The following is a 22,064-nucleotide window of genomic DNA, read 5'->3' on the forward strand; positions in this document are numbered from 1 at the left end:
CATCATTGTTGCAATTCTACTTATTGTGTTCAATCAGTATATTCAGTTGTCAACTCCTACACTATGAGATCTCTTTTACTAATGGGAAAATATAGTAGTAGGTTTTTACCCTTTTAAACTGGTACAAAACTGACACCTTTATTCAAGGCATCATGTTTGCAATGACCACAACACAAGTAGTCAAAAAAGCAAACAAAAAGAAGCAACTCTGATAATGATAATATGCACTGTCCTTGAAGTTGATTGGTCCACACCCGAGACGGCTTTCTTTAGAGCCTAGTCCCCATTGGTGTTGGATCAGATGACACCAGAAGGCGTACAACTCAAACAGAGTGAAATATCAGAGTATTGAGAGCTCGGGATAAGCATTTACACTATGAGATCTCTTTTACCCTTTTAAACTGGTACAAAACTGACACCTTTATTCAAGGCATCATGTTTGCAATGACCACTTGCTTGCAATGACCACTTGTGGTCATTGCAAACATGATGCCTTGAATAAAGGTGTCAGTTTTGTACCAGTTTAAAAGGGTAAAACCCTACTACTACTTGTCAACTCTTATTTAAGGCCTACTCATACCATGTCAGACATGGAACATTTTTGGACCATACTTCACAAATGCCAAACACGGATTATGAGCACTGGCCAAACATTGCAATGCAGTAGCAGCATCATCTTTAAATAGTCTTTGAGGCTCAGCAAGGCATTCCTGGAAAAATAATTGACAGAGGAGACCCCTTTCAGCTGACACACGAACCCATGTTAATTGTAAATCACCATAATCATAGCAGCAGTGGTTAATGACACAATAAGCAATGAACACTCCCCCCAACAATCGACCGTGACTGCCAGATCCATTTTGTTTAAAGCAATTCGCCCAAACGTGTCTCGTTGTTAGAGCTAGTGGTGGTGAGCTTGCCGGTTCCATGACAAACTCAGTTGGATTCGCATCCAGTACTTTACTTTTGGTCGAATATTTTATTCATGTATGTTATACGAATGTAATGCGAGTGTAGTGGTGGTATTGACGTGCGCCGGCAGTGAGGGATCACGGGGCGCGGGGTTGGGAACGCAGTGTGGGCGTGGCATGGACGCGCGCGCCGGTGGTGAGGCGCGCTCACACAAGCTGGGAAGAGAGGATCGTAGCGAGTGCGCAGTGATTGGTCAGATAAGTGGGTACTCTCAGCGACGTCCGCAGGAGGGGTATAAAGGGGGACGCGCGAGAGCACTCGTGGTCAGTGTTAACCAGTTGAAGACCGAAGACGGGGTGGAGGAGATAGGGGCCCTGTGTGGCTCGGAGCCGAGACTGGGGGGACCGTAGTCCGACGCCCGTGTGGGTCGGGACGGTGGTACCCAGAGCCGAGACGGGCACCCCGGCTGGGTGTGTCCCGGACGGCGACGGGGCGTAAGAGCCCGTGTAGCTGAGTGGGTGTTAGTCACCCGTGTAGCTGAGTGGGTGTTAGTCACCCGTGTAGCTGAGTGGGTGTTAGTCACCCGAGTAGCTGAGTGGGTGTGGGTCACCCGTGTAGCTGAGTGGGTGTGGGTCACCCGTGTAGCTAAGTGGGTGTTGGTCACCCGTGTAACGAAGTCGTAGCTGAGTGGGTGTCCGTCACCCGTGTAGCTAAGTGGGTGTTGGTCACCCGTGTAACGAAGTCGTAGCTGAGTGGGTGTCCGTCACCCGTGTAGCTAAGTGGGTGTTGGTCACCCGTGTAACGAAGTCGTAGCTGAGTGGGTGTCCGTCACCCGTGTAGCTAAGTGGGTGTTGGTCACCCGTGTAACGAAGTAGGGTGTTAGTCATCCGTGTAACTACAAGTTGGTGAAAATAAAGAGTGTGCTACCCGTGAAGTCGTCTCCTGCCGAGTTACTACTTTACAACTGGCGTCAGAAGTAAACCTGTCTTCAAGGAGAAATGGACACAAGGAAGACTTCTCGTTCCCACGTGCAAGACCGGGGAGACGACGACGTACCGGTGACACCACCCTCGGGAGGAGAGGACGAGGAGTTGCCGCCGATGCAGCACTTCGCGGAAATGGCCGATGCTCCGCCCGCCTCCGACACCAGCCTGCAGGACGCACATTCCCGCCTGGCGGAGTTGCTGCTCGCCGCCGCTGCAATCTTGGCGGAGATCTCCGTTCCAGCGGCCGGAGGAACGCCTGCGGGGTTGGAAGAGGCGGCGCGGCTGGAGGGTTCCCGCCATACGGCGTTTCGCGCCAAAAGTTTGGGAGTTGGCGCCATTTTTGAGGGCCCGACTCCGCTTGGCGGGAAACGAGGACACCACGTGGCCAGAGGTCTCCACACAGCGCAGCCCGCGTCATCGGCGAGCGCCGGAGCTCTCCATTTTGCGCCTGCAGAGGGAGCCGACATTTTCTACAACCACAGCGGCGCGCGGGAAAATCGCTCCAACGACGACGACGACGATCGAGTTCTCCAGCAACGATTGCCCGCGCTGTCGGTGTTCAAGGCGGACGGGGGCGACTGGGGAGCCTTCCAGCGACGGTTCATCGCGCATCAAGAAATGTCGGGGTGGTCCGACACCACTGCCCTGCGCGCGCTGCCAGCGATGCTCGACGACGACGCGCTTGCGGCCTTCACGTCTGCCCCGAGGTCGTCCCGCTCCACGCTCCAGGCCGCGCTGCACCTGTTGGCCAAGGTGTTCGGGCCGCCCTCGACCTGTCGCCACCAGTTCTACGATCGACGGAAGGTGGTTGGAGAAACAACGCTCGCCTATCGCACGGCGCTGCTCGCCCTGGCAGATTCAGCTTTTCCCCGTATGGACAAGGAGGGGAAGGACGCCATGGTGACGGAGCAGCTGCTGGCGCTGGCTCACGGATTGGGAGTTCCCATTAATACGGCGGACGAGATGGACATCTGCTCCCTGGGGATTGCCACGAGTATCCACGCTTACGAGGTCCTACAGCAGAAGCCGACGGTCGTCTGCGCATCGGTGGAGAACGGGGCACCGACCGCCACGATCATCGGACCTCAGCCTGCTGTGCCTCGGGAGGAGGCCTTCGCGGGTTCGAGGCCGGGGGAGTGGAGAACGGGCGGTCGTTCGCCCACACGCTCCTCCCGCAAGCTGGAGCAACCGAAACCCACGACGTCCCTCGTCGTCTGCTACAACTGCGGCCTTCGGGGCCACGTCGCGTCGGGATGCCGGGCCCCGCGTCAACGCACCGCGGGACCACGTCCGGACGACGCCCAGGGACTCAAGACATCCCAACTGAACCCGGCAAGTCGCGGCACCTCACACGTTCGGTCCACAAGCACGGCACATTCGGGTCGCCGCTTAGCGGTGGGGGGACCGGGTATGGGCGCCGGGGGTTCGGTTCGGCGAGAGGGGTCCGCGTACGGCCCGAAGGCAGTCGAGTGGTCCGAATTAGCCCACAGGATTGTGGCTGCGTCGGCCGGGTCGTCCGTGGTAACGGGGTACATTGACGGGGTTGAGGTCCGGGTGCTCGTGGACACGGGTGCGTCGGCCACTATTATTTCGGACCTGATTTATAATATTCTTCCCGTACAATGTCGACCACTTCTGCCGGTGGACGTACCGTTTTACGCGGCAAACGGGGGATCTTTGGGAATCATCGGCCAGATTCGGGCGAATATTTGTATTGGCGACATTAAATTGGCGGGTCCTATTTTTGTATCATCATCGTTGGCCGTTCCTTGTTTACTAGGCACGGATTTTCTGTCTAAGATGCCCATAAAAATTCTCATAGACCAGGCCTGCATTGAGCTTCCATCGGGTCGGCGGGTTGAGTTTTTGAAGAGTCCAAATAAGATACGCACGGCTTGTGCGACGGTGCAGGCGCTGGCAACCCGGACTGTACGGGTGCCCCCGGGATCGCAAATGTTGGTGCCCCTTCGGTTGAGAAAACCCCTTGGGGCGGATGCGGGGGCGCAGGGAGTTCTATTGGGGCCGTCTAACAGGGCTAAAGGGGACCTCGACTTAGCGGTGGCCCAGACCATGGTGAGGGGGGACAGTGAGCCGTTCGTTGTGGTCCTGAATACGGGGTCGCGGCCGGCCGTGATTACGCAGGGAACGGTGCTCGCTCACGCCGCGCCGCTGCCCGTCGAGGAACAGCTCGTTGCTCACGCCGATTCGCATGTCGATACGCATCCCCAAAGTGAGGAGGGGACGGAGTGGTTGGACTCGTTGTGTGCCGGGTCCAGTACCTTGTCCAGTGTGCAGAGGGGTGCATTGAGGGGCTTGCTGCTCGAGTTCGCTGACGTGTTTAGCAGGCACAAGTACGACATTGGCTGCACAGACCTGTTGCGCCACCACATAGAGACTGGGGATGCGGCCCCTATTCGACAGAATCCCTTCCGGCTCAGTCCAGCCGAGAAGGAGCATGTGCAGTCAGCAGTAAATGACATGTTGGCGGCCGACATCATTGCGCCCTCTTCCAGTCCGTGGGGTGCTCCTATCGTCTTGGTTAAAAAACAGGATGGATCCCTGCGGTTCTGTGTTGATTTCCGCCGCCTAAACAAAATATCAATGGCCGATGCGTATCCGCTCCCCAGGATGGATGAGTCGCTGGATGCCTTGGCAGGAGCACAGTTTTTTTCGACGCTCGATTTGCTTTCGGGATTTTGGCAATTGCCCCTCGATGACGAATCAAAACCTAAAACCGCTTTCCGGACACCGGGAGGCCTATTTGAGTTCAACCGATTGCCCATGGGTTTACATTCCGCTCCTGCCACGTTCCAGAGGCTCATGGAATTGGTTTTGTCAGGCCTTCAATGGGACACCTGTTTGATTTACCTCGACGATATCATCGTTTTCAGCCGAACTTTTGAGGAGCACCTCCAGCGACTGAGGGCAGTGTTTCTCAGGATGCGTTCCGCGAAGCTTAAATTTAAACCGGCTAAATGTTTTCTGCTTCGGGAATCGGTCAGGTATTTGGGCCATATCGTTAGCCGTTCGGGGATCTCGACGGACCCTGCTAAGACGGAATGCGTCGGCTCATGGCCAACACCGACCTCTGTCACTGAAGTCCGCAGCTTCATAGGATTTGCCTCCTATTACCGTCGTTTTGTCAAACAGTTTGCCACCATAGCCAGGCCCCTGCACGCCTTGACGGCTAAAGGGGTGCGGTTTCACTGGGGGCCGGAGGAGGAGGCCGCGTTCTGCTCCCTGCGTGACGCCTTGGTGCAGGCTCCCCCCTTGTGTTACCCCGATTTCACGCAACCGTTTGTGCTCGACACGGATGCCAGTAACACGGGTATCGGGGGAGTGCTCTCACAGGTGGTCGGGGGGGTCGAACGGGTGGTCGCCTACGGTAGCAGGGTTCTGTCCCCCGCGGAACAACGCTACTGTGTGACACGGCGTGAATTGCTGGCGATCGTGTTTTTTATACAGCAATTCAGGCCGTATCTGTATGGCCGTCACTTTACGGTTCGCACGGACCATGCGGCTCTCCAATACGCTATGCGGGTGGCGCAGCCATCCGGCCAATTGTCCCGATGGTTGGAGGTCCTTCAGGACTACCAATTCACGACGATTTACCGCAAGGGGTTGCGCCACTCGAATGCGGATGCATTGTCACGGTTGCCGACGCGTACGGAATGCGCATGTCAGTTGGGATCGGCGCGGTGTAAACCTTCTGTCGATGTTCCCGCGGAAGTGGTGCTAGCCGCCACGGATACGACGGGGGTCGACGCCCCCACGGGGAGGGACTCGCTGTTAGCATTGCCTCTCATCGAGTGGGGCCGTTTGCAAATGGCCGACAGCTCCCTACTCGCGCTACGTCGGAAGGTTAACGTTCCCGAGGGCGGGGAAACGCGGGTCGGTTCCTGGGTGTGCAGACAGGGCCTCTTGATGAAGTGGGACTCCATGTCCCGGCGTCACGTGCTTGTGGTGCCGGTTGCTGTACGGGGTAAAGTCGTCCTGGCTGCCCATGAACGACTCATGCACCTGGGGTTTCACAAAACGCTCGCCCTCATTCAGCGAGACTACTATTGGCCTGGGATGGGCAGTGACGTGGCGAACATTCTTAAGGGGTGTGTAGGGTGCGCTAAAAGAAAACCGCCACCAATAGCGGCTAATCCACCGCTTCAATCCATTCAAGTTTCGCGCACGAACGAATTGGTCGCGCTAGACATCCTGGGGCCCTTTCCCACCACACCTCGGGGAAATAAGTTCCTGCTGGTTGGCGTAGAGTACTTCACCCGCTGGCCCATGGCGTGGCCACTCGCCAACCAGTCGGCTGCGGCGGTGGCGGACGCCTTTGTCCAAGGTTACGTTTTGGACAAAGGCGCCCCCGAACGCTTGCTCACGGATCAAGGGAAAAACTTTTCGAGTGTTTTGTTGCGCGAGGTGTGCGACCTGTTGGGTACGAAGAAAGTACGTACCTCCCCGTACCACCCGCAGACTGACGGTATGGTTGAACGTCTGAACAGGACGATTACGTCTATGCTGTGCCAACAGGTATGCGACGACCAGGTGGATTGGGACTTACAGGTACCGGGGGTACTAGCGGCCTATCGGATGGCACCCCATGCGGCGACGGGGTTTTCTCCATTTTTTCTGATGTATGGGCGGGAGGCTGATCCGGCCATGGACGTCCAACTGGGGATTTCACAGCCACGTGCAAAATCTAAATTGGCAGACCACATTAAGTTTAACATCGCCAAATTGGGGGAGGCGCGAGAGGCTGCGAGATTGAATTCACGCTCTCGGCAGATCGCGAACGAGCGATTGCATGAACGGAAGGTGCGTACGCACAATTGGGAACCGGGCGATAAAGCCTGGCTGCATTGTCCACACGCACCGTTGGCTACGTCCCCCAAACTGTTGAGACCGTGGAGGGGACCGGTGGAAATTGTGCGGGTTGCACGACCCCAGAGTATACAGATTAAATGGGGAAAACGCCGTTGGTACGTGCACCCCTCCCGACTGAAACCCTACGCGGCGCCGCGTGACCCCGGGTTGTGCCGTGACGACCGAGCGTGGGATGTGACCGTCGACTCGGGGAGGGATGTGTCGCAGGCTGATCCTCACGTGTCTCCACCTGACCCACCCCCAGGTGTCTCGGACCTGACGGCTGTTGACCGTCGGGAACCGGAACCCCGGGGCTCGCACGGAGCCCCGATGTCTGTCCCATGCCTCCCTGAACTGCCGGCGCTGCCGGATGGCCAACTGCGTCCTGTGCCGTACGACGGTCCGGCAAGGCGGACTCGATCAAGGACGCAACACTTTTCATGAAAAAAAAAAAAAAATATATTCTTTTTTTGTTAAAGCCCGACTTCGTTGCCGGCTTCCCCCCCTCTGCCGGGGTAATGTCCCGTTCAAGGGACGCTCGGACATTGGGACATTGCATGAGTCGGAGAGAAAAGAAGAGAAAATGATTAAAGAAATTTTTTTTTTATTGTTACTCTTTCCGCATACACAGTATCGTTGCCACTCGCCGGATTGTGCATGTTGTTCTTGTTGCGGGTGGGGCGGTTGCTGGGTTTTGCGGATTGCGGTGTTCATGTTGTGTTATGTTACGGGGCACACATGGGAGTGAAGGGGTGTTGTATGGTTTATTAGCAGCCGGGTCGGCTGCGAGCTATGTGGTAGGGGGTGATGTAGTGGTGGTATTGACGTGCGCCGGCAGTGAGGGATCACGGGGCGCGGGGTTGGGAACGCAGTGTGGGCGTGGCATGGACGCGCGCGCCGGTGGTGAGGCGCGCTCACACAAGCTGGGAAGAGAGGATCGTAGCGAGTGCGCAGTGATTGGTCAGATAAGTGGGTACTCTCAGCGACGTCCGCAGGAGGGGTATAAAGGGGGACGCGCGAGAGCACTCGTGGTCAGTGTTAACCAGTTGAAGACCGAAGACGGGGTGGAGGAGATAGGGGCCCTGTGTGGCTCGGAGCCGAGACTGGGGGGACCGTAGTCCGACGCCCGTGTGGGTCGGGACGGTGGTACCCAGAGCCGAGACGGGCACCCCGGCTGGGTGTGTCCCGGACGGCGACGGGGCGTAAGAGCCCGTGTAGCTGAGTGGGTGTTAGTCACCCGTGTAGCTGAGTGGGTGTTAGTCACCCGTGTAGCTGAGTGGGTGTTAGTCACCCGAGTAGCTGAGTGGGTGTGGGTCACCCGTGTAGCTGAGTGGGTGTGGGTCACCCGTGTAGCTAAGTGGGTGTTGGTCACCCGTGTAACGAAGTCGTAGCTGAGTGGGTGTCCGTCACCCGTGTAGCTAAGTGGGTGTTGGTCACCCGTGTAACGAAGTCGTAGCTGAGTGGGTGTCCGTCACCCGTGTAGCTAAGTGGGTGTTGGTCACCCGTGTAACGAAGTCGTAGCTGAGTGGGTGTCCGTCACCCGTGTAGCTAAGTGGGTGTTGGTCACCCGTGTAACGAAGTAGGGTGTTAGTCATCCGTGTAACTACAAGTTGGTGAAAATAAAGAGTGTGCTACCCGTGAAGTCGTCTCCTGCCGAGTTACTACTTTACACGAGCGTAAACGGCCTCGCGGATATGACGTAACAGGGGGGAGGAGTTGGGTCACGTGGGGAGAAGGGAGAGCTCTTAAGGGCGGGAACCGGAAGAGTCGGGGGAGAGTGTAAGAATAAAGACGGGAGGAGGCCACGCAGGGCAGGAGGTGGAAAGTGGCGTGATCGCCACAGGACGGGACTCGGCACCGTTGGCCAGCGGTGTCCGGGCACGGGGAAGACGGAGAGCAGCGGTGGGGCTGCAGATCGAGGGCGGAGAGGCTGAGAGAAAAGCCAGCAGCGGAGCTGCATCGGGAGCCAGCAGCAAGGCTACGTGAGCGACGGCAGCAGAAGGGCTGCCGAGCGGGAGGTGGAGGAGACTCTGAGTGAGGCGCCGTGCGGGCAAAGTTGTACGAACCCAAATAAAGGACAACGGAGACAGACACAGTGGAAGAGTCCTTTAATAAACGAACATTGAAAACCATTGATACAGACTGCATGTTCTGGTAATGACTGCAGCTCCCAAACTTGTGCTCAGTAAAGTTCACAGATGGTCCCTTCATAATCAACGTTTTTGGGTTTAGATCGCGTTTATTTATAAATGTGTCGTAACCCTCCACCACCCGACACGGCCAATCAGTAAAAATGTGTCACGTTGACAAAGACAAATAGTTCACTGCTTTAGCCCACCGGTGTGTTGAAGCCACAACATTTACAATTTGAGTACGACGTTTCGCTGGTAATTGCAACCAGCATCATCAAAATATCATTAGGGTTAAGTTTAATATCTTTGATCATATTCACAAGATGTTCTGAATTTCTTATGAATGATGATGTCCTACCGATGTAAGGCTGAATTTGTTTAGTTACATATTTTGCTAATTTATAGGTGGCAGAGCCAATTGTACTGACACGTCAAAACTCACCAAAATGATATTTTGGTGAGTTTTGACGTGATTTCGCTATTCACTAAGGTTCCAGTGAGCGAGTCGCTTAAATTACTTGATACACTGGTAAAGAATACAGGTTTACCAAAAGATATTCCGAAACTCGCAGACCATTGTTTAAATAACACTTACTTCTTATGGAGAGGCGAATTCTTTAAACAAAGGGAGGGAGCAGCAATGGGCTCTCCTTTATCTCCTGCTATAGCAAATTTGTACATGGAAAACTTTGAAACCAGAGCACTTGCCTCGAGCACATTAAAACCATCCTTTTGGTTTAGATATGTGGATGACACTTTGGTTGTCTGGCCACATGGTAAAGATACACTTAACGATTTTCTAAATCATCTCAATGCACAAAACCCGGCCATTCAGTTCACCATGGAAATGGAGGTGAATAACACACTCCCGTTCCTGGATATTTTACTTGGGCATGGCCCAAACGGTAAAATAACACACAGCGTTTACAGAAAGCCAACGCACACTGATGCCTATCTGAATGCAGATTCGCATCATCACCCAGCTCAGAAATCCTCTCTTATCAAGACGCTCATACATCGGGCTAAAACAGTGTCAGATGGTGAAAGTCTAGTGAGAGAGATTAAACATGTTAAAGAAGCACTAAGACAGAATGGCTACAATAATGCTCAAATTAACAGAGCACTAAAAGCCAAATCACGATCGCAAAGCAACACTGCTGAAAGCGATCAGATTATTAAAACAATAAAAATACCATTTATCTCAGGAGTAACTGATAAATTAGCCCGTGTTTTGCAAAAGCAAAACATTACAGTAAGATTTGGTACAGTACACAAAATTCAACAACTAGTAACGTGCACTAAAGACGAATTACCTAAATTATCAACAGAAGGTGTATATCGGATTAATTGTGTATGTGGCAGATGCTATATTGGACAGACAGGGCGTAACGTTAGTGTAAGACTAAAACACCAGAGAAATATTAAACTATCACAAACACAACTGTCGGCAGTAGCAGAACATGCATGCCAACAGGGACACTCAATTGATTTTGACAACGTGGAAGTGTTGTGTAAAACTAGTTACTACTGGCAAAGACTAATTAGAGAATCGATTGAAATTGAGAGAAACAGAAATAACTTTAATCGCTCAGACAGCTACAGGCTTAGTGCGGCCTGGAAGCGTATTATTAAATAAGATACATTACAATTACTTATAAGGGAAACAACCACTAACTGATTACTAATGTAGCATAACCACAATAAAACACATTCCACATGATTACTAATCGACTAATCTCATATCGTAACAATAGCCTGATTACTAATCTAGTATATAATTACAATCACTCCCCCCTTGAATCTTTGCACCTGATGAGTTAATGAGTTAATGATGACGTCACGCTGCTGCTGCTCTATATAAGAACGGGAGACACAGCAGAGCCTCACCATTCTGGCGAATTGCCCGATGATGCTGGTTGCAATTACCAGCGAAACGTCGTACTCAAATTGTAAATGTTGTGGCTTCAACACACCGGTGGGCTAAAGCAGTGAACTATTTGTCTTTGTCAACGTGACACATTTTTACTGATTGGCCGTGTCGGGTGGTGGAGGGTTACGACACATTTATAAATAAACGCGATCTAAACCCAAAAACGTTGATTATGAATAACATTGGTCGCGAAAGCCTACGTGTTAAACAGATGGTCCCTTGTGATAATGTCGATACCAAGTGCCTGCAAGGGCACATTAGAGACAGCACATCACCACTGAAAGGGAAGCTGTTGGTGATCACGTCTAGCAGTGGGGGGGCTGAATACATATCTAACCAGCATCTCATGACTTGCCATCACCCACCCTCAGCTGAAGAAAGAACGTTCAGTGTGACACTCTGAGATTTCATTTACATGGGGATAGCACAGGATTGGTGAAATGTCATGTGCTTTAACGGCCAATGGGATAACTTATTACAATTTTTAAACTGAGGAATGGTGGTGATAAATATAAAAGTGAAACAAACCAGCTCACAAATGAGCAGCACATCCGACGAATGTTGGCCTCATCACATTCACACCGTCCTCCACAACTTGCCAGTTTTTGCTTGAGGTCCATTTCTAAATATTAAATTGGCACAAGGTGTGACTCAGGCCAGTGATCGACGTATCCTGCTATGAACTATGTACACTTGACAAGCTGGAGAACTAGTTGTGTGCGAGGGACTGGTGCTTAAATATATTATCCACCCTTTATAAGAGATCGATATCCAAAGGATAAAAAAATACCACGTATCTCATACTTTCTGAACAAATTCAACATGTGCGAAATATCCCATGGCAGGATCTCGCTTCTGAATGGCGCCGATGTGGTAGTTAAATAGGGAAATATGGCCTCCAAACGTTGAATCACATTAACGAGAGGGTTGGGTTGATGATCGCCACATTTAGTAGAAGCAGCAGCAGCACCGGCTAAACATCACATGGTGTGTGAAGGGACCTGGATGTGAATGAAGGGTTGGAGGGGCGATTCCTCGGTTTGCTGCCCCTAAGACAGGGGTCGGGAACCTTTTTGACTGGGAGAGCCATAAAAGCCAAATATTTCTAAATATATTTCATTGAGAGCCATATAGTATTTTTAACGTATAATAAATTAAATATGTCTTACTTTTAATGCGACTTCTGGTGCTGCATGGTTTTGCTGTTGGCCTTGTAGTCTGGTTCGTACGTGGTGAGGTTGAGCTTCGTGCAGGCGTGACCCGTGAAATTTATCTTCAAAACTAATTTCTGTTTACTTTTAAATGACACAAATATTATTAAGCAATATCACAAGTATTTTAAAATCAGTTCCAAACTGATTTTTTTTATTTTTATTTTTTTCAACTCAAAATTGTCTGGGAGCCATATGCCGTCACCGGAAGAGCCATATATGACTCGCGAGCCATAGGTTCCCGACCGCTGCCCTAAGAGGTACCGAGTGCCAAGTGAAATGTCACCAATCCCGGTTCCACCACCTTGCACCGTCAACGTTCACGTTGGTTGAAATTGAAGCATCACATTCCGTGAAAGTTACTTGTGAGGTGACGTTAAAAATGTGTCCATCCGCCCCCCCGGTGTTCCCATTGCAGTACAGTCACTGCGTGAGGATAAGGGAGCCAGAGTTATACAATCATCATTATGATCGACAGGTAATATAGTTCATACCCACCCCTTGCAATAAAAACGTAACCATTCAGTAGGATCAGAATTTGATTCAAGAAAACAGCATCTTTAAACTGTGAATTATATTGCCCTCTTAAAAGTGTGAGGGGTCCTGTGAACCACTTACATTAAAACATGTGAATCAAATTAATGTATTGAGCTGAAATATATATTTATGAACTGCTGCATCATTACGTCCATACTCACCCACTGGTATTGTTAAATAAATCCACATTACAATAAATGTGACACGTCGAGTTGGCAATGATCGTGTTTTAACATAGATGTGCACCTGTCTGCATAGCCAAGCCATCATTGAAGACCCCAGCTGAGGTATGTACGTGTGTATGTTGGTCGCACTGTACGTAGCCAACCGTGTTAATCGGAATTACGGGGAAAGGACAACAGTGTAATAGCGAAATTGTATGACCCCACCCCAGTCCTATTGGCTTTGCTACTCAACGAACAGGAAGCTACTGTCAAACTTGTGTGGATCAATATGTAACAAGCTACTCTGTACTCCTTCACATAACACGTAAATACTAAAGGATATGGACTAAGTTTCTGCTGGCTTCGTGCTCTGCTGCTCAATAAACCGGAACCAGTTAAACTCTACCCATTAAGGCAGCTTTCAGATCAAGACATTGCACCTACACCCACTTGGACAATAACGAGAACAAGAAAAAAACACTCCCAGTATAAGTCACTCACGTCTTAATTAAAGCAAAAAAGTTATCACACTTTTTAATGTGCTATGATAAGACGCCATTATTCGACTCCATCGGCACATGGTATAAAAGTGTAAACCCACCGTTATCTTATTACATTAAAAAAAAAATTGTACAACTGGACGCAGAGAAAAAATGATGCAGTAAAAATACGTATACATGCGTTGTCATCATCGTCATCATCAGCTGGTGGTCCCCGTCCAACTTAATCTTCATCGCTATTGCTCCAGGAATCCTGGAAGCCACTGCGCTGCTTGCTTCCAGACTTCTGCATTGTACAAGAAAACAAAACACATTATTATTCAGCTCAAATACATTTGTTATCAACACAAAAATGAATTTTTATTACAAAAAATACCAAGTTCAAATGTTTTTTATACGGCCCCATATATGTGCGATAATCGTACGTAATAAAATGTTTAATCGGTAGTTTTCAAGTAATGGCTTTTATATGTTTCGTGGTTTATTACATTCTGTAATCCCAAAATGACTCAATTGTGTCTCCACATAGGAATCATCACCCCCTCCTGGCAGACTAACATTTGCAGGTCAGGTACCAAGTCACCACCTTGTGATGCACAGGGACAGCTGCTACTGGGAGTGCCCTTACAAATGTGTTGAGATATGACGCAAGTAAAGTGCTCCGAGAGGCCACGGCAATAATGGCACTCTCATCAAGCATACATTCTAATTATTGTTTTGCAGTTCCAATGACCCTAGAGGTGTCTCACCTTGTCTGTTTCTTCCTCCTCCGGTTGAGTCCTGCCCATGTTGGGCACCCAGACCAGGATGTTACTGTCATTACCGCCACTATACAGCTCCTGTGAAGTGCCAGACATGAGCCATTGAGCATCTATACCTCTCGTCTGGGTTTCCATTCAGAAGCTGAAGAAATAACTCGGCTTATTTGAATCAAAATGTCGTTATACATGTTGAGTAGATTGTAATTCCAATAACGGAATTGTTTCTCTTAGAACAGCGAATACTGGTGTTGAGCAGTATGATTTATGTATTGTATTTAGACTTGTGTCCTAATTACAAATGTGAATGGGCATAATCAGTCACATGTGGCCTGATTTTGACTTAAAACTTTCCCTGCATTCTAGATGCATTAATTTGACAAAATAAAAAAAGTCATTTTTACACTGTTTACGAGTAAAACGTGTTTTTAGAAGGCCATACATATTTTTTATTCCCTGTTCCGAAAAAGTTCTAACTGGTATATAGCACTTAATTACAGTAACAAATACATAAATTGTAATCCTAGCCAGTGGCACAAATCACTCAGCTCTTGTAAAGATATTGACAATGAGTGAAAACAGAATAAGTCCCTAAAAAACACCATGTGGCGGGGGTTCGTGACCTGTTGCCTTGTGCGACTTCGCATCGGAGCAGTGATAAATGGATGGGTACACATAGTTGAAGAGGCTTTTCTCACCTGGAAGTCTGAATAATATTCACAGCAGTTGACCTTGTTGTAGTGGCCACTGAGCTGGGTGTGTGCCCGCCCGGAGTAGATCTCAAACGCAGTTACATGACTGCCCATCGGAATAAACACGAGGTCTGGCGAGCAGTCTGCCGACACGGCGAACTTCACCCCTTTGCGGGAACCGTTGCTGACCCGGCCGTAGTTCACCTGTGGGAAAGTGAGGGTACGGGGCCAAGTTGTGAAGCCATAATGGGCTGACTGTGAAGAAGCAACCACCATTCCGACCATATGAAAATGTGCTCCAACTCTACTTTGCTCCGGCGCTATTCCAGCTCGCCTGTCAAGTCTGGCAATGGTGGCATCTCCACACCCAACTCTTGTTTCAGTACAAGCACTGGACATCCGTGGTTCGTTTCAATAGGAATACTAAACGACACCAATTGCTCGAGATGAAACATGTCGCCTGTGCAAAAAAGTGTTGCATTACCAGAAGGTTTGTGCCCGTGTCGGTCCTCCAGAGCTTGAGGCGGTCGTCCGTGCCCAGGGTGAGGAGGTGGAGCCCATCCTTGGTGAAGCAGAGCCCGTTGACGTGTCCGCCGTGTGATGTCTGTGCTGCAGATGTTCACAACGGCACCACACTTAGCAGGAAAACGGCCTCGCTTGTTCGTTTATTAATCCGCTTGCCCTGGTGTGGGTCACGGAATCGTTAGTGCGAAAATTGTCCTTGTTATATGGCTCTCTGACGGTAATTCCTTGTTAGATTGTTACAAACGGGATAAGCTATGTGTGCGGGCATGGGGTTGCCACGACGCTGGGTCTAACGTCCAATGTGGAGAAGACAGTGGGGGGCTTGCATTCCTACTTCCGCTGCGGTCTCTGCTGCTCGAGGACTTGGAGCCTCCCCAGGCCTCACCCTTGTGCTGATCCAGGGTGAGCAAACAGCCAGTGGCCTTCCTTACGTCCCACAACTTCGCACTGTTATCACGACTTGTGTTAAGCAGAACAAGCGTGAGAGAAATGCACACACACACGACCACAGAGTAATGGGACTTGTGTAACGACAATGATTAACAGAGATTATGCCCATAATACATGTAAATGTGCACGTAAGATTTTTGTTAAGAGTATTTTGTATCCACATTTGTTGCATGTAATTAGTTCACTTTATCCTTGCAGCCACCGCACGGCACATTTCAATTTAAGTGGTTAACGGCAGCCATCATAAGAGATGTAGTTGTAACTAAATGCTGTACATGCAAATTGCATTATATATAGTCCATGGGCCATAGCAGAAATTGGTATTAAATAAGCAGCAAAACTTTATTCTTACCTACTTATTTACATGGCATATAGGGGTGAATTATTTGCTAACCCCCACTCCATTCAAGTGGTTACCACATAATTATTTACTATTATTGACCACGAAAAGAAATTGGAACCAGTAAAGTTATGTGACCCCAAGTAGTATCAACAAGTGAAATATCCGCTCTGGGCTCATGGACTAATAAGGCACCAGTGGCAGGGCCCCCATCGGTCACTGCATAATACATTCAAAAAGACATGCATACGCACACAGGGCTGGAGCTTTATATATGTGTGAAACCGATAATCGCTTTGCAAATGTTTTTTTGCATGCGATTATCTAGAATCCAGAAGAGGTTTTTTTTTGGGTTAAATCGCGTAAATATAAATGTGTCATTAAACCCGCCACCACGTGAAAGCCTATGTGTTAAACTGATTATCCATAATACAATAAAACGAAATTAACCACCCTGTGACAATTTATCAAAATGCGAAGGGAGCTAATTGAGTATGCATTTGAAATCAAACACATAAGTGATGCACTTGGCAGATTATTTTCAAACCCACATTGAGGTTAAGCTTCTCCTACTCACGTTGTAGGCTTTAAATGAGCTTGCTCCATCACATATCATCCAGGAGTTGATTCAGCCACACACTCCACTGAGATCTCTCAGATCTATCGTTTGTGCCCTAGTCAGCATAACTGCCACTCCAGGCTTAGAAATTCCTCGCGGTCGATGGAGACTTTTAAGCCCTGGCTGAAGACGCATATTTAAAACTGCCTCCTCTATTTCTCTTATCTTATCTCTTTAGTCTTTCTACCTGGTTACTTTTCTCTCATTTTCTAATACATGCGTGGGGGTTTCCAAGATTCATTGTGCAAGGGCGCTGAATGTAAACAATTTTTATTTCAGTATAGTGCGGCATGCGCTCACTTGGCTGGTACCTTCCAGTAGCCAGGACAAACTCGTGCCGCGTCGACCAGCGAGCTGCGAGCACCGCGTTCCGGTGGCCTGCAGGGGGAGCTGCAGTCAGCACCTGTGCCACTCCGCTACACTCCATGTTGTTACAGCAGGGATTAGGAACCCTTTTCCTTACTGAGAGCCAAAGAGGACTTTCCATTGCCTTTGGCAGGCAACCACGTATTAACGCACACCACCAAGTCGCTTCTGTCACTACAAGAGGCCCTTACAGTGGCATTAGAAACATGGTGTTGCCAGGTTGAAATTATTGCCCTCCAGTAACCAATTAGTATGGCTAAGATCCTAACGGTGATGGATAGTTTGGCGGCCATTTTGAAGAGGTAGGTCTCGTGAAGCCGCGGACCGTACGAAGTAATGACATAGGCTGTGGCCGGCCCGTGGGCTATAAGAAACCTCACCCCTGCTCTATAGTGGTGAAGCCAACCATTATGGGTGCTCTCAAGACAGCAAAAACAGCTCTCACCGTTCAGGATGTGAGTGCTCGAGCCCGTTCTCAGGTCACACAGCTGCACTTTGCTGCCACTGGTTCCAACTTGAGTCATCAGGGAGCAAAACGAGAGCAGAATTTAAATACAAGCATTTAAAAAAAAACTTTAATTATTACAGTTATCAGGGTTTATTAAAACATGGTTGGGATCATATAATTAAAAAAAAGTAAAACTTGTAAAATTATTTTGCATAAACCCAAGTTATACTACATTTAAATCTTACCTGCAATTAGGGAGTGCTGCGTTGCAATTGGAGACATATGGTGACAATAAACCTTTTCCGAAAATGTGTAAATTTCTGCCGGCTGTATGAAGAAACCCACCAGCGGCAGTATGTAAAACAAAAACAAATTATTAAAATACATTCTTGTTCACGTTAGCGGTATAATTTTACACTCGATATATCTCATCAAACACGTGCTACAAATTCCGAGTAAAGCACATCATTCTTCTCGCAATAGTCCAGCGAAGAGCCAATGAGATGTTGCAGGAGTAGTCGACTACATGGGTCACACTATTTAAGCTATTTTTTATTTTACCAGGTAAAGTCCACTGGGCTATATAGCTCTTTTTCAGAAGCAAACTGGCCACAGATGATAGCTCAACGAAGTGGCTTATCACTTGGAAATCTATAGCAGCCAAATACTCTAAACGCATGTTTCTAAATGTGGAGAGAAAAACTAAAGGACCCGGAGAAAAATTCAAGCGACCATGGGGACATAATGGAAACTCCAAATATACAGGCATCAGAGTTGAGATCAAACCCACGACCTCCTGTATGCCACGCAAGGTAGTTAACATCTTTCCACAGTGACGCCCACAGTGGCGAGATGTGTTCTCACCTCCAGAGCATTGGTGTCCCATGCCTTGAGTGTCTTGTCAAAGGAGCTTGACAGAAACATTCCTGTGTCGTGGGTGTACCACTGCACCGTCTCCACACTGTACTGGTGCACATGTGCATGGGACCTGCAATGCCAGGTACAAGTGCTCTTGACAACAATACAATTTGTGATTGTAAATGTATCTAAAGATGCTGCACAGAAAAGCATAAGCACATTTATAGTTCTAAGGCCAAGTAGGAAGTTATAGAGAGGGGGAATGTATGTATGTACAACTTATTTCGCACCGTATGTAGCCAACCGTGGAAGGAATAGGACTTACATGCAGAACATTATTGAAGGAAATTATCACTCAGGGAGAGGAGAACAGGGACGCCTTAATTAACGGGGAGATATCAGCAACGTGTAGTGCAGCCAACGACTATCCTACCACCCGACGAATAGATAATTATGAATCTATTTATCAATAAAAAATGATTCAAAATGCTCACAATAATAGACAATTTATGCAACTTGCATAAACATGATATTCAGTTTCATTTAGGCTAATGTAATACATGCTGTGCAAATGACAAAAAAAGAGAAAACAAAGAAGTTAAAGTGAGACGTTTTTTTTTATCGTGACCCAGAATTGTGACAATTCATCAAATTACTGGGGGGGGGGGGGTGAAGCAAAGAACGGTAAGATGCCTACTGATAAATACAAGAAAATAATTTAGTCACCTGCCCACTGTGCAGATGGCCTTGCATGTGTACTGAGGTTTCTGGGAGACATTCTCCAGGTTGTAGATGGCAATCACTCCATCAGCTCCTCCAGAGAGCATACTGTTGTGCACAAAAATTCATCCACAGCCACTTCATTCACACAGATAGCAACACGCAGGCACTACCACCGGCTTTCATTATTCTCTGGAAAGCATTGCATATATGCATGTATGTTGAACTTCTTTCAGACCGTACGTTGCCAACCATGCTAATTGGAGGTGCGGCGGAAGGAGAACTAAGCACAAAAATCAGTTCTAAAGAAATGGGGTTTCAACCTTGATTTAAAAGTGCATAGGCTCCAGTGGCTTCCTAATCTCGGACGGAAGTGTTCCAAACGGCCGCAGAAGCGCATCCGAAAGCACGCGATGCAGTGACCGCCTTTGTTCGATGGCTAGCCATCGAACAGGCTACTACCAGGCTACTAACACCGTTCGCTAGCTCAACCACCAAACCTCGATGTGAAAATAACCAAAAATTGCTGATCAACTCCTTTATAGCTGGGGCAGTGCTGACACTACACCTGTTATACATCACTTTGGAGAAAAGGGTTGGTGGATCGCACAGATGATGTGAGACTCACTTCCCGTGGGCGTCGAGGTGCCATACTGTGGCTTTCCAAACTAAACTAAAAACTGAGCAATGTTTTTATTTTACCAGGTGAAGCCCACTGAGCTATAGCTCTTTTTCAGAAGCGACCTGGTCACAAATGATAGCTCAACAAAGTGGCTTATCACGTGGAAATTTATAGCAGCCAAATACTCTAAAGGCAGTACAACAAACCCACACTTAACACGTTACTATATACGACCGCAGAGCTTAGGCAATTATTGGTGCTGGCTCACTGCGCGGCTGCCTTCCTGCTTGTCTGTGGTTCCTCATGCCTCCGACTAGTTTTCTGTCTTTGAGAGTGTGTGTAATACTGATTGGCGTGTTACAAGATGGACTTATTATTATACAAAAGAAGAACACGCATGTTAGGCGACAATTTATATGCTGCTGGTGTAGCCACGCACTACTTATTTTCTGCTTGGTCGATGTCGAGGACATTGACGCCACTGCTGTGCACGCACTCTACATCCCGCTCACTGCTCAGCTCCAGGTTGAACACCCTGCACAGCTCACAAAGACAAAAGACAAAGATCCCCCGTATAGCCTAAACAGACTGTTTGGGCAAGTGCTGTTAGTGAACACCTATGAAGGCCGACACGGCACACGAGGTGGGTGGCCAGCACCATGCACTGTGGCCTTTATCTCCCCAGTGGCGATGTTTACACATCACACCAGGTACTCATTTAAGACTGAGTTAACCTCGGGGAGGCCCAGGACCGGTTCAGATAATCGTCACTGGTGTTGGCCGTTAGCGGGAATCTAAATCGTGTTGCCGAGTTCGTAATGCAGCGTGTGGACCGCTACACTACCGCTCGCCATCATGCACACACAAAAGGACACCTGGCACTCACGGGAGAAATCTCAAGCAGTACAACAACCCTTGCATGGATTATGCTGAGGATCTCTCTCGTTCTCATTTGCCATGTTCTTCTCAAAGATGTCTGCAATCATGGCCTTACATTTAGCTCTTTCCGTGATATGTACTGAAGATACTCCCATTTACTGTATATCCAATTGCTTCTGTACTTAATTCACCATCATTTCCCCAGTCAAAACATTATATTTAGTCTGTCGTTCTCTCATTATTTATTCTTATTCTCTTTCTGCTTTCTGAAATACATGTATTTAAATCATGTTGTCTATTCCAGAGGATTTTTTTACAGCCTTCTGAAATAACACATTTTTGCTGCTTCTAGTTTGCTTCAGGGCTTTGTAACTGTCCAGCTTTCACATCCACATAGGAAAACTATAGTAGACTCTCGATTACCCATGCTCATGACGGGGAGGACAGCCGTGGATAATTCAAAATCGCGGATAATGACAAAAACTGACGATCAATGATGCGCGTGCAGTGATTACTTTGCTGCTCCCGCCCACTAAGTGGATAGCAGAGCCACGGCAATCAACATCAAACTCTGCCCACTGTTGTAAAGATGTACGACTGTACTGTAGAGGCGATCACGTGGATTTCGGACTAACCGGAGCACATATTTGTTTGGTTTAAGTATTTTACTTGACATAAGCATTTCCAAGAATAACAAGGTATACCTTTTTTGATTATTTATTTGGGCTTATGGGAACATCCATGAGTTATTACTTTGTAAAAATTTCAGGTGCGTGGTTACTCCGCAAATTAGATAAACGTCACGTGGATAATCGAGTCTACTTCACATCGAGGTTTGGTGGTTGAGCTAGCGGACGGTGTTCGCAGCCAGTTCGATGGCCAGCCATCGAACAAAGGCGGTCACTGCATCGCATGCGCTTCTGCGGCCGTTTGGAACACTTCTGTCCGAGATTAGGAAGCCACTGGAGCTATGCACTTTTAAATAAAGGTTGAAAACCCATTTCCTTAGAGCTGCTTTTGTGATTAGTTGGCCCATGAAACCCCAATGGACCCTGTAGTAAAACTACTTTACTGTAGTCCGCGCTCTTTCAACAAAAAGCAAAAACGACACCAAACTCTCTACCGCTCGTCATGTCTAGCAGAGCCTTAACGATTGACATCTGCTGGACACACTGCTGATGTCTGATGATGCTGTTGATGCTGCCGCAAGCAAGAAAACAGAGCGGCCCCCCCACTCCCGTGCCGCACCTTCGCGTGGACTCGGCGACGCGCAGCCTGGGCGGCTCGTCCGCTCCGTTGCGCCGCGACGACAGGAGACCCAACATGACTCATAGCATCAAGGCAACTATAATAACAAGGCCACTGTTGTTGTCGCAGCAGTGGTAATAATAAAGACAGTGGTAACGATATCGCGCTACTTCGGCCTACTTCAGGCTTCTCCCCCCGCTCAGGCCGCACCGAGGCTCAGGTCGCGTAGGCCCCGGCCCATGAATGAGGCGGCTCGGCATCGCCGACCGACCAACCTCCATGCAATCGATTAAATCAATGA

General features: G+C 48.8%; 3 protein-coding genes across 5 annotated transcripts in view; 1 reads left to right on the plus strand and 2 right to left on the minus strand.

The window, feature by feature from the left end:
- Positions 1-1,011: 1,011 nt before the first annotated feature.
- On the plus strand, positions 1,012-8,152 carry LOC133351989 (uncharacterized). The gene is made up of 2 exons (XM_061567656.1): positions 1,012-3,230; positions 7,030-8,152. The coding sequence occupies exons 1-2, from the start codon at positions 1,911-1,913 to the stop codon at positions 7,042-7,044; spliced, it is 1,335 nt and encodes a 444-aa protein (XP_061423640.1). The 5' UTR covers positions 1,012-1,910; the 3' UTR covers positions 7,045-8,152.
- Positions 8,153-8,857: 705 nt separating this feature from the next.
- ERCC8 (ERCC excision repair 8, CSA ubiquitin ligase complex subunit) lies at positions 8,858-22,058 on the minus strand. Of its 3 annotated transcripts, XM_061567451.1 has the most exons (13): positions 21,764-22,058; positions 20,076-20,171; positions 19,021-19,122; positions 18,301-18,424; positions 17,682-17,763; positions 17,434-17,502; positions 16,934-17,000; positions 15,548-15,672; positions 15,173-15,297; positions 14,695-14,892; positions 13,988-14,077; positions 13,416-13,524; positions 8,858-12,463 (listed from the first exon to the last, which is right to left on the minus strand). In XM_061567451.1, exons 1-12 carry the CDS (start codon positions 21,838-21,840, stop codon positions 13,462-13,464), a joined length of 1,218 nt encoding a protein of 405 aa, XP_061423435.1. In that variant the 5' UTR covers positions 21,841-22,058; the 3' UTR covers positions 8,858-12,463; positions 13,416-13,461. The 3 variants fall into 3 exon arrangements, with proteins under 3 accessions (XP_061423435.1, XP_061423434.1, XP_061423436.1); XM_061567450.1 differs by having other exon boundaries at positions 8,858-13,524; XM_061567452.1 differs by lacking the exon at positions 20,076-20,171 and having other exon boundaries at positions 8,858-13,524.
- LOC133351896 (uncharacterized) overlaps positions 21,940-22,064 on the minus strand; it is a 14,835-nt gene continuing 14,710 nt past the window's right edge. Inside the window, exon 6 of the mRNA XM_061567475.1 lies at positions 21,940-21,949. Coding sequence (XP_061423459.1) covers positions 21,940-21,949 — 10 coding nt within the window. The remainder of the gene's footprint in view (positions 21,950-22,064) is intronic.

The sequence above is a fragment of the Lethenteron reissneri genome, chromosome 39 (assembly GCF_015708825.2).
Source record: "Lethenteron reissneri isolate LAM-NWPU_2019-01 chromosome 39, ASM1570882v1, whole genome shotgun sequence".
NCBI classification, from domain to species: Eukaryota; Metazoa; Chordata; class Hyperoartia; order Petromyzontiformes; family Petromyzontidae; genus Lethenteron; species Lethenteron reissneri.

Coding starts and splice junctions, on each gene's coding strand:
- LOC133351989 (XM_061567656.1), top strand. CDS start 1,911: ATGGACACAAGGAAGACTTCTCGTTCCCACGTGCAAGACCGGGGAGAC.
- ERCC8 (XM_061567451.1), bottom strand. CDS start 21,840: ATGTTGGGTCTCCTGTCGTCGCGGCGCAACGGAGCGGACGAGCCGCCC. Junction 20,172..21,763: donor GTCGCCGAGTCCACGCGAAG/GTGCGGCACGGG, acceptor TGAGCTGTGCAG/GGTGTTCAACCTGGAGCTGA. Junction 17,503..17,681: donor GCAGCACTCCCTAATTGCAG/GTAAGATTTAAA, acceptor TGATGACTCAAG/TTGGAACCAGTGGCAGCAAA.